This window comes from Lithobates pipiens, unplaced genomic scaffold (genome assembly GCF_037356315.1).
Source record: "Lithobates pipiens isolate NorthernLeopardFrog02 unplaced genomic scaffold, aLitPip1_a1.2 Scaffold_10, whole genome shotgun sequence".
NCBI classification, from domain to species: domain Eukaryota; kingdom Metazoa; phylum Chordata; class Amphibia; order Anura; family Ranidae; genus Lithobates; species Lithobates pipiens.
Genome location: NW_027507686.1, coordinates 2,008,264 through 2,020,165, shown reverse-complemented (window position 1 = coordinate 2,020,165; position 11,902 = coordinate 2,008,264). Strand labels below are relative to the sequence as shown.

At 43.5% G+C, this 11,902-nt stretch overlaps 1 protein-coding gene across 3 annotated transcripts in view; it reads right to left on the bottom strand.

The window, feature by feature from the left end:
* Positions 1 to 373: 373 nt before the first annotated feature.
* The window catches only part of LOC143926956 (sulfotransferase 2B1-like), a 33,245-nt gene continuing 21,716 nt past the window's right edge, over positions 374 to 11,902 (bottom strand). For all 3 annotated transcript variants that reach the window (XM_077450991.1, XM_077450994.1, XM_077450987.1), the window contains exons 3-7: positions 10,310 to 10,518; positions 7,287 to 7,413; positions 3,520 to 3,614; positions 2,722 to 2,902; positions 374 to 1,095 (exon numbers count right to left, since the gene is read on the bottom strand). In XM_077450991.1, coding sequence (XP_077307117.1) covers positions 980 to 1,095; positions 2,722 to 2,902; positions 3,520 to 3,614; positions 7,287 to 7,413; positions 10,310 to 10,518 — 728 coding nt within the window. In that variant the 3' untranslated portion in view covers positions 374 to 979. The remainder of the gene's footprint in view (positions 1,096 to 2,721; positions 2,903 to 3,519; positions 3,615 to 7,286; positions 7,414 to 10,309; positions 10,519 to 11,902) is intronic.

Sequence of the window (11,902 nt, the reverse complement as noted above, 5' to 3'; positions counted from 1 at the left end):
GACACAAAGAAAGAAAGAAAGAAAGAAAGAAGACACAAAGAAAAGAAAGAAAGAAGAAGACACAAAGAAAAGAAAGAAAGAAAGAAAGAAGAAGACACAAAGAAAAGAAAGAAAGAAGACACAAAGAAAGAAAGAAAGAAAGAAAGAAAGAAGGAAAGAAAGAAGGAAAGAAGACACAAAGAAAGAAAGAAGGAAAGAAAGAAAGAAGAAGACACAACGAAAGAAAGAAAGAAAGAAAGAAAGAAAGAAAGAAGACACAGAGAAAGAAAGGAGAAGACACAAAGCTTGTTATAACCACTTGAACCCTGGAAAGGTTTTATACGTTTGGTGGACAGCAAGTGGTTAAAAAAAAGAAAAAAGAAAAGCCCACGGATGCGATGCAAACCAGTTTAGCGGGAGGATTTTATTTATTTTTTTTTTTTTTGCTTTTTCGCCATGACATGTCCCAAGACTTTTTCATTGGTTTGGAAGTCCTCCTCCGCAGCAGTCATTGGTTCCATACACTTCTACTGGTGGCCATCTAGCCTGAGCCGGCTGTAGGCACTCCGGAAGAAAAGGTTCTCTATCATATCAGGGCTATAATCCTGCAGTTCTGGAAGCAAAAATGGCCACGGCGGCAAAATGAATGTTTTTTTCACGGTCCCAAGATGAAGAATAAACCACTATTGGATGTGTGGTGGAAACGAAGACACGGGGAGAAGTCCTGGATTGCGGTCACATTGCTTCACTGCTCCCTTCCATCCAACTCACCGTCACCGGTCTGGCTAGAATTTGCCCATCTCAGGTGTAAATAAAAAAACAGTATACACTGCGAGAATACGGCTTCTCTTTCATCACATTGCGGTAATCCTTCCGGCGCCGAGGTCGAGGAATGTCGGCGCCATCGTTTATACTCAGGTCTGCGTTTGCCCTGGATGCCGTGAATAGAAATACGCGCAGATCTGTGAAACGTTCGCAGTCCCGGAAACTCGCCTTTCGCTTAGTCCAAATTCCAGAGAAATTGTAGATTGCAGCCGGACATCTTCTCCTGGAAGATCTTATCAAAGGCGTCGCTTTGCTCCGGCGTCATGTGTTCCCTCCAGTCGCCCACAATGCCTGAGGAGACAAGAGCAGACAGCGATATCCTGCAATTAGATCGAAAGCTAAAACGTTTTAGATTTGGATAGAGTAGCAATAAAAGTAGCTAAAAAAGGTAAGTTGGTGGCACCGGGTCCTGTACTGAAGTTTATTCCCCTGGGCTCACATGAAGCTACAGTGAGGACATTTTATTAATTTTTTTTTCATTATTTGCTCCCCTGCTGATTTTGTACTTTTGTCCGCTGACAAACGATCAATCTGTAATTTTATTGGTCGTTATATTATAACAGTGAGACAGAATAACAAAAATATCCTGAAAAACGCATTTAAAAAAATAAATAAATAAAATAATAATAAAAATAAAAAAAATTCCCTAGGGCAGTGATGGCGAACCTTGGCACTCCAGATGTTTTGGAACTACATTTCCCATGATGCTCTGGTACCTTGCATTGTAGTGGAGCATCATGGGAAATGTAGTTCCAAAACATCTGGGGTGCCGAGGTTCGCCACCACTGCCCTAGGGTCTCCCCCCAAAAAAAAAAAAATAATAATAATAATAAAAAAAAGCATAATGTTTGGGGGTTCTACATAATTTTCTAGCAATAAATACAGATTTAGACTTGTATACAAAAAGTGCCAGAAAAAAGGCATGGTCAGCAAGTGGTTATGTTGTTTAGCTTGGACCAATGTGAGTACGTACCTACCTGACCCGAGGCTTTCCTGGGGACGCTGGAAATCACTGTAGTAGTCAGTGCTACTCCATAGATTAGGTGTGAAGCCGATCTCCTGTGTGCCCCCCGCTGCACGCTGACCGCCAGTGCGGCCATTCATAGAACACCTTGTATTTTTTTTTTTCCCCAATGACTACCAAGCGTTCTCTGATTGGATGAGGTGGAGAAGAAAAGAAGGGGTGGTGTCATGATTTCCACCTCATCCAATCAGGGGACGCCTTGTATTCATAAAAAGGAAAAAAATAAAAAACACACACGCACACACACTATTCTATGAATGGCGGTAGTGCCAAGCGACCTCCTTTGGTCAGAGTGCAGAAGGGGAAGCCGGTTGCCCAGGTCCCAGAAGATCATGAGAAGGAATGAAGAAAAGAGGAGGAGCGCACCAGGCTTGTGCATTATCCTTTAGCAAATTTATTTGTAAAAACAAATTAAAAACTACACAAACATGTGAAGATAATTTGGTTTTGTAAAAGCCTCCAAATAGTGTCAGTCAATCTAGGTACGAGTGTCTCCAGATGGTGAAGGAGAGGACGTAAGGACCACTGCTGGCTGCCATGTTTGGAAGGGATACCTTCCTTCTCAGAGCCTCTGATGAAGATCAGGACTATCACTGTCATGGTTGGCGGCTTCCTTGGTGGATTCCCAGGTATGAGATGGGCTTACCTTCGCTGGTCCAAGCTGTAAATATGTAATGGGGATCATACCTGGAGTTCAACATTCATGGTCAGTTTTGACTGAGATGCACCTTCTAATTTTGAAGAAGCCATTACATTATAATTGCCATTTTATTTCAAATAATCCATTTTATTTCAACTTAGGTCTATGCGGTCCTTTATACGAGAGATACTTTTTTTTTTTTTTAAACTGATGTTTTAAAAAGTAATTGGGGTGTGTAGATTGGAGCACTTACCCTTCCTCATGAATTTGCTCTGGTCATGGTTGAGGATCTCCTTGGGGATGAGCATGTAGTTCACCATCATGTTCTGGCTCATCTCAGGGAACCGGCAATGGTGCTCCACCTTATCCACCTCTTTGGAGTACATGGGGCAGCCCAAAAACCGGCAAACCTTCTTTATACTTCTCCTCAGATCCTAACAAAAGGCAGAAGATGAGCTGAAAAAAAAACGCATTTCTTGTGCTTATCAATGGCAATAAGTTTGGTGATCTCCAACACACACAAGGAGCATATAATGGCCACCCAACAGAATCACCGTCATGTAGACCTTTGTTCCCTTCACGCCCCCACCAGTTCCATTCATTTGGGAGGAGTGTAGAGGAAGTGCTGTGGCCAAGGACACCAGGCTGAAGATGCTCTCCCCATCCTTATGTGACAGAGCTGGGGCCCCCGAGCTACCAATTGCTGGGAAACACATTTTGGGGCAGGGGGGTGGTGGGGAATTGCCTCCCCCTTCTTCAGGGCTGTTGGTGTGCCTCTACAATACACAAGCCAAAATTTGCCATCTCCAAAAATTCTGGTACTACCAGAGTCCTTCCATCTCTGTGTATACCAGCAGCCCTGAAGAAGGGAGAGGTAATTCCCCCCCGAAATGCGTGGGCTCGATCTGTACAATCTCACGCTTTCAACAAACAATTGTATTATTCCACCAAGAGTTGCATCATTTCAGACATCGGCGCTCCTTCCCTCTCATCGCTTCATTAATGGGACATGTAAATAGGGATTCCTTCTGACCAGGAGGAGATCACCAACCTTCTTTAAGTCTTCATAAGTGATGTAGAGGAAGTCCAGGTTGTTTCTTTGCTGGTACCAGCCCTTCACATGATCAAACCAAGATCCGTAATGCACTAAAGGAGGAAACAAACATGACAGGAAAGTCACTTATAGCAGATCGACCAAGTGTTTCCATGAAAAATACGAGAGCAGAGAGGCAAAAAAGGGCGACCTCGTCATTCTTCTGCTTCTCCTTCTCTGACCAGTCACAGGCTGGGAGAGGGAGCAGACCTGTAAGTTATAGACATGGGCACTGCCGAAAAAATTTGTTAGTTTTTGTTTCATTCGTTTTTTTTTTTTCGTTTTCCAGGTCATTTGTTATGATTGTAAATCCGAAATTCTGAGAGAATAATAATAACTATTAAATTATAGATATTGGAATTTCCCTTCAAGTTTGGCTGTTAGTGAAAGTAACAAATACAAATTTATCTGAAGTAACAAATTCTGTATCTAAACAAATGGAACGTAACACATTAATAATAATAAATAACAAAAATGTTATTAATAATAACAAGTTTTTTATTTTTATTATTATTAATGCGTTCCATTTGTTTAGATACAGAATTCGTTAGTGAAAGTAACAAATACGAATTTATCTGAAGTAACGAATTCGAATTAATAATAATAATAAAAATAATAATAATAATAATAATAATAATAATAATAAATAACAAAAATAAAAAAACTTGTTGTTATTATTAATAACATTTTTGTTATTTATTCTTATTTATTATTATTAATGTGTTACGTTCCATTTGTTTAGATACAGAATTCGTTACTTCAGATAAATTCGTATTTGTTACTTTCACTAACAGCCAAATTTGAAAGGAAATTCTAATGCCTATAATATAATAGTTAAGTTATTATTAGTTAGTTTTTTATATTTTCGAATCTTCGGATTTTCACATTTCCAAATTTTAATATTTAAATATTTTCCGAATTAACTAATTTGTCGAAATTAGTTAAAAACGGAATTTGGAACTAAACGAATTGCACATGTCTAGCAAGTTATACGGATCGTCAGCAGAGAAAAACCAGGTCACCTGCCCTGCCAGACAGGACTGTGCTATGTGGCAGAACTGTGTACAACTCACACCTGGATGAACAAGAATACAAATCATTTGTCAGGTAAAACAGTTCCCATATAGTCAATTATCTTTGTATTTAGTGGTTTGCCTGTAATTCAGGTTTCTGGGTTCACATTTTCTTTCTGCTGCTGTGTGTGGTGAAACGCGTTGAAGTGTCATTCATATTTGGGCGGCACCCCATCATATTAAGGCAACGCAGCTCCAATGATAATGTAAATCATCCCAACCGCTCCCCTACCAGCCCCTCCCTTCACCGCTCCACCAACCAATGGATGCCGCCTCCAGAGTGCTCTGTGATCCTCCAACATCAGAGGAAAGCAAGGATGGAGCCGCTCAACTTCCAAATGTCCCGACTGTGTTTATTAAGGTCATTCAGTACAGGGAAAGTCCACCTGCTTCCTTTACGCGTTCCTTTACCTTTACACATTACCATTGACAAAGCCATGAGCCTTGTCATCGCTAATGTGTTGCAACCCTCCACAACGTATGGCAAGACATTACTGTACATTGCGATGCTTTGTGTAGATAAAAGTGGTGCAGGTCTGTTTACTTGGATGTCTTGGTGCATTTTCGGCCCGAGCCACGAGTGGTGTGACTCTAGTCATAGTCATAAGGTAATTACTGGGAAAGTAATGGGGGGGGGGGGGGGCGCTTAAAGTGGATCTTCACTGTATCTGAGGGCCACAAACCAAAAATGCTATTTAATTAATTTTTAATATTAAAAGCAAACTCGCCTATTCATCCATCCATCCCTTCATCCATCCATCCCTTCATCCATCCATTTCTCCATCCATCCATGTCTCCATCCATCCATCCATCCATGTCTTCATGCATCCATCCCTCCATCCATGTTTTCCTCCATCCATCCATCCATGTCTTCCTTCCTTCATCCATGTCTCCCTCCATCCATGTTTTCCTCCATCCATCCATCCATGTCCCCATCCATCCATGTCTTCCTCCCTTCATCCATTCCTCCATCCATCCATGTCTTCCTCTATTCATCCATCCATGTCTCCCTCCATCCATCCATCCATGTCTCCCTCCATCCATCCATCCATGTCTCCCTCCATCCATCCATCCATGTCTCCCTCCATCCATCCATCCATCCATGTCTCCCTCCATCCATCCATCCATGTCTCCCTCCATCCATCCATCCATGTCTCCCTCCATCCATCCATCCATCCATCCATGTCTCCCTCCATCCATCCATGTCTCCCTCCATTCATCCATGTCTTTATCCATCCATGTCTCCCTCCATCCATCCATGTCTCCCTCCATCCATCCATCCATCCATCCATGTCTCCCTCCATCCATCCATCCATCCATGTCTCCCTCCATCCATCCATCCATCCATCCATCCATCCATCCATGTCTCCCTCCATCCATCCATCCATGTCTCCCTCCATCCATCCATGTCTCCCTCCATTCATCCATGTCTTTATCCATCCATGTCTCCCTCCATCCATCCATGTCTCCCTCCATTCATCCATGTCTCCATACATCCATGTCTCCATACATCCATGTCTCCATACATCCATCCATGCCTCCATCCATCCATGCCTCCATCCATGTCTTCATCCATTCATCCATGTCTTCCTCCATCCATCCCTGTCTCCATCCATCCACGTCTTCATCCATCCATCCACGTCTTCATCCATCCATCCACGTCTTCATCCATCCATCCACGTCTTCATCCATGTCTACATCCATCCATCCATTCCTTCATCCATGTCTCCATCCATCCATCCATCCATGTCTCCACCCATCCATGTCTTCCTCCAACCATGTCTCCTTCCATCCATCCACCCATGTCTCCTTCCATCCATCCACCCATGTCTCCACCAATCCATCCACCCATGTCTCCACCAATCCATCCACCCATGTCTCCACCAATCCATCCACCCATGTCTCCACCAATCCATCCACCCATGTCTCCACCAATCCATCCACCCATGTCTCCACCAATCCATCCACCCAGGTCTCCACCAATCCATCCACCCAGGTCTCCACCAATCCATCCACCCAGGTCTCCACCCATCCATCCACCCAGGTCTCCACCCATCCATCCACCCAGGTCTCCACCCATCCATCCACCCAGGTCTCCACCAATCCATCCACCCAGGTCTCCACCAATCCATCCACCCAGGTCTCCACCAATCCATCCACCCAGGTCTCCACCCATCCATCCACCCAGGTCTCCACCCATCCATCCACCCATGTCTCCACCAATCCATCCACCCATGTCTCCACCAATCCATCCACCCATGTCTCCACCAATCCATCCACCCATGTCTCCAACCATCCATGTTTTCAACCATCCATGTCTCCATGCTTTATTTTGTTGAGAAATCACCTTGAAAAACGCCACTCCTAGCATTTTGGGCCACAACATCTTGTGTAAGGGCAGACATTTAATGTAGCATTTACTTCCTGGGATCCATCTGCCCTTAGCTCAGGCATGTAGGCAGGGGAGTGTGGTTAGCTGAGAAAGCCCCTCCTCTTTGGCTTTGGAGTCAGTGACAAACACAAATGACTTCATTGTTCTATTAATGTTGGGCCAGCGCCACACGTGATCTCCTATGTACATGGATAGGTGCCACACAGAAGGTCAGGGGTTCCATCAGCTTGGAAGAAGATAAAAACAAAATCAAGACTGACCTTTACCCTCCAGGAACCGGTCTAGGAATTCAGAGAAGGTGTTAAAATCTGGGAGGAATTGGGCCATTTTGTGGAAATAGTAGAAGGAAACCGCCACATCCTTCGGATTCCTGGCAAGGTAGATCACCTAAAAAAAACCCATAGCGTTGTCACTAAAAGGTATATATATATATATGTACTTACCCTTAAAGTATATGTAAACCCCAACAAGGAAAGTCAGATCTCCATATAAGCAAACTTTTCCAGGTCAAGGACTCGGAAGGTAACGATACAACCAAATCATCATTACTGATGGGCAGCATACATTTTCAGTAACAGCTCAGAAGATAAGAAGCTCCTCAGACTTTTGAAGGCACCCGTTACCAAAAAGCAAAAACCTTGGCACCATAGTGCCCAGAGACCCGTGGCAAACCAATGTTATGCCAATGCATCCCTCTTAAGAACAGGGAATATTTGAAACTACACAGACAAAACAAAACCGAAAGGGCGTAAAGGTCCAGTCCATTACCGCCAAACCTAATCCCTGGAACCAAAGTTGTCTTCCAGAACAATGGTTCTCAACCTCGGTCCTCACAAGTACCCACAACAGGCCATGTCTGGGGAATTTCTCTTAGATAAAATAGCTGTCCAAAATCCCAAACCATTGACTCCGATTTAAAGCGGGTGTATAGGTACATTTGTAACTTTGACATACAGGTAAGCCTATAATAAGTGTAGCGCTGACCCCCGAAGGAGCGGCTGAATTTTTCTGGGCTCACTGATTACCTCCTCCAGCTCATCACTCGTTGTCCTTGTCTAGGGGTTCCCAGGGTTGATAACCCAGTAACTGTAGAGACCGACATTTGGATTCCTTGTTAGGATTTTTATTTTGCATAAAACAATTGAACAAACTCAGTCTCTTTGTTGGGAATAGAGGGTATCGGGGTATCGGGGTAAAGTTTAGCTCAGGTGCTCGGAACTGCTGACGTCAATAAAAGTCTCTCTGTAGATAATCCAGGGAACAGCCACTCGCAACTGGATTCTTTAACTGTTGGATAAATCCTTGACCTTGGATCTATCAGCCAACAAGTAATTCCAGCCTTGCAAAGTCTCTCACACAGACTTGGTTGAAAAACTTAGTTACAACCGGAAGGATAGAAGTGGGAACCCTTCTTACTGTACCAGAATCTTTCAGCCGGTCCGGCGATACCGTAAGAATTGTGGATTCAATCAATGTCCATGGCAGCTCAGCTTCCAGGCTCTTACCGAGCAGCCAGCCTTGTGCGTGGCTCTCTTACTGAAGAGTCGTCCCCTGGTCGTGTGTAGAGTTGCTGGGCCTCTCCAAACCCGAGACGGCACCGGAACACCTTAGAATCCTCCTTCCAGTTACTGGGCCTCGGACTAGCCAGTTTCGAGGCTCGGAAACGGATGGATCCGCACCCCAGGCCATGAGGGCCTCTGGGGGCTGGTCAGAAGGACCGGGACCACGGAGTCAGCAACAACTTTTGGACCGGAACCCAGAACCATGTGACTTCAGCACCTTAAGTACCCTCTCCCGGAATACATAGCGAGACAACGTGCCCACTGATTGGCTCAGAGAGAGAGAGATTGGTACCCAATGCGTTCAACCAGACTGCGTTCTAATGCCTCTCACAGGTGCAAACCCCACCTATGACCAGGCAGAACCTCAATACAGCCCAGCCAAACTGATGCCAAAGCATAATTTAGCACAGTTAACTCCAAAACTCAATTATAGTTTTGGGCAAAAACTAAAATTTACAGACGTAGCGCACATACTCATTAGGAGTACCGGCGCTACATAAGGCTTACCTGTAGGTAAAGAGAACATCTGCTAAACCTGTACAGTTTAGGAGATATTCCCCTCACAATGCGCCGCTGACTTCAGCGGCGCATGCGCACCGGGGATTCTCGGCTGAAAGTCTGGCAGGTGCTAGACAACTCCAGCTCGCATGCGCGGGAGTGACGACACCGCGGCTCCGGCCACTCACAGCGCCGGAGCCGAGATACCCGGAAGACACGCCAAGGGAACATGTCAGCTCCCTCTGCGTGGACCAAGTGAGATGCCGATGCCTCATTCTAAGGTAAGTATTTCATAATGAGCTAGTATGTGGTGCATACTATCTCATTATGACTTTTCCCTTGCAGGTCTGAAAAAAAAAAAGTCAGCGGGTTTACTCCTGCTTTAAAGCACCTGTGCAAGATAAAGGAAAATCTGAAAACATGGCCTATTGGGGGTACTGGAGGACTGAGGTTGAGAACTACTGTTCCAGAAGATGAAACTCACATGGTACCAACATAAGGTTTTGCTCTGATGAAGGGGCATATCACTTGAAACACGTCAGTTGGTAATTTGATTTATGTTGGGACAGGGCTGGACTGGGACAGAAATTTGGCTCTGGACTTCATCCAGACCGGCCCACTTACATTTTGAGTGTCCCATCAGCATCCCTTACATCAGAGTGTCCCATCACCAGCCCCCTTACATCAGAGTGTCCCATCACCAGTCCCCTTACATCAGAGTGTCCCATCACCAGCCCCCTTACATCAGAGTGTCCCATCACCAGTCCCCTTACATCAGAGTGGCCCACTGAGCCATCGGCCCACCGGGAAACTCCCGATAGTCCCAATGGCCAGTACATGCCTGTGTTGGGACCATTTTCTGTTCGTCCACTTCTAGGTTTATGTACAACGCTCATTTTACCATTGGCTCTTGGGAGTGTACACTCATTGGTTTATTTTGTATTAAAGATTTGGCGGTAATGCATTAGGCCTCGGTGCCTTTTTTGGGTTTGTTTTCCCTGTGCACGTGTAACCATGCCTGGGGGCCTTCTTTCCAACTTATTAGAAAACTTTTATGCCAAGAGGCCCCAGTTTGTCACTTTTATATGGATATGGAGAAGACAGTAAAGTGTTGCCATCTAAGAGGGACTCTTCGATCCTGAGAATCTTTGATCAGTTCCACAGATATAAACCAGACCAGGAAGGCCAGTACACCATCTATGGGCAACTATTGGCCAACTTACTTTCGCTTTGGTGTTCTGCAGTGCCGGCGCGAGGACATTACTAGGGAGATGGGTGGTGATGATTCTGGGGCCCTCTCCTTCCTTCAGGGTATCCTTGAAGTATGTGTGTTCCAGCCAAGGGGCCCGCTCCCAGTTGGGTACAGTCATAGCAATCTCCGTATCGCCTTGGCTGTAGATTAACGTCAAGATCTCTTGCATCCATGTTGTGCCTAAAATATAGTACAATAGTATCGTTCAGATATGTTCACTTACAGCCAAATTTGAAAGGAAAATTCCAATACCTATAATTTAATAAATTATTAGTTGGTTATTTACGATTTTCGGGGTTTTTCGAATTTTCATTCTTATTTTTTTGGATTTTCAAAATTTCCAAAATTTTGGAATTTCCTCATTTAGAATTTTCGAATTTCTGAAAATTTTGGAAATTAACGAATTTGTCAAAATTTGTTAAAAAAAACTAATTGGGAACTAAACAAATTGCACATGTCTAGTCGCCTGTGTGGATGGGCAGTCTCTGCACTTTTTGATAAAGAACCAGTTAAAAAAAATAGCGGCCCTTACAGGGGGGTAGCGCTGCACCACAATAACATTAAAGAAAAAATATGACCGGCTCTGGACAGAATAGAGGTAATGGAGATGTAGAAGCAGCTATGTTAGATATTTCACACAGGAAGACTGTTGTAAAGATAAATAGATAAATGTATTAAGAGGAAGTCATCGCACCACCCCCTAGCTCCCTCGTCCGCACCACAATTTCCACCCAGGTCTTCTCTGGATATGGAGCCTTTGGGCCTTTTGAGTGGCTGGACCAGAATCCCGCAACTCCATACATGTGTGCCGGAGATCATCTATTCCAGTCCCAAGATATGCAGAGACAGACGAGTTTGTCCCACAGCGTGTCTGATGAAATATTTCCATTTTTAGGTAACTTCTGCTTTAAAGCACATCTCTAGCAGGCAAAAAACTTTTATTTTATTTTAATTTTTTTTAATTTCTTTTTTAATACAGTGGCGAAAGATTAGACCCTCTGTCAAGTTTTTTTTTATTTGTGTTCACGTTGGACGTACCCTCTATTTTTACTAATAGAGAGATTATATATATATATATATATGATAGATTTTTTTTTTTTTTTTAGAATAAAAGGAAGAGGAAATTTTCAAAATTTTTAGAGTTGTTCCCAGAACAAGAGGGGTAATCTTCTGTTCGGGAAACTGCCAAAAAAAATAAAAAATAAAAAAGTTGATTTTGCTCTTAGTTTCCTGATGTGTCTCTGAGACAGGAAGCGAACGGAAAATGACACAGACAGCAAAAATAAATAAATTAATAAATAAATAACCTGACAAGGGTTTTAACCCCTTAACCCCAACTCCATCTGACACTAACAAACAAAGAAAAAAAATATAATAATATTATATATATATATATATATATATATATATATATATATATATATATATATATAAAATTTTGGCTATACATACACTTATGCCCTGTACACACGGGCGGATTTTCCATCCAAGTTTTTTCCGACGGAATTCCGCTCAAGCTTGACTTGCATACACGCCGGGTCACACAAAAGTTCGCTGAACTTTC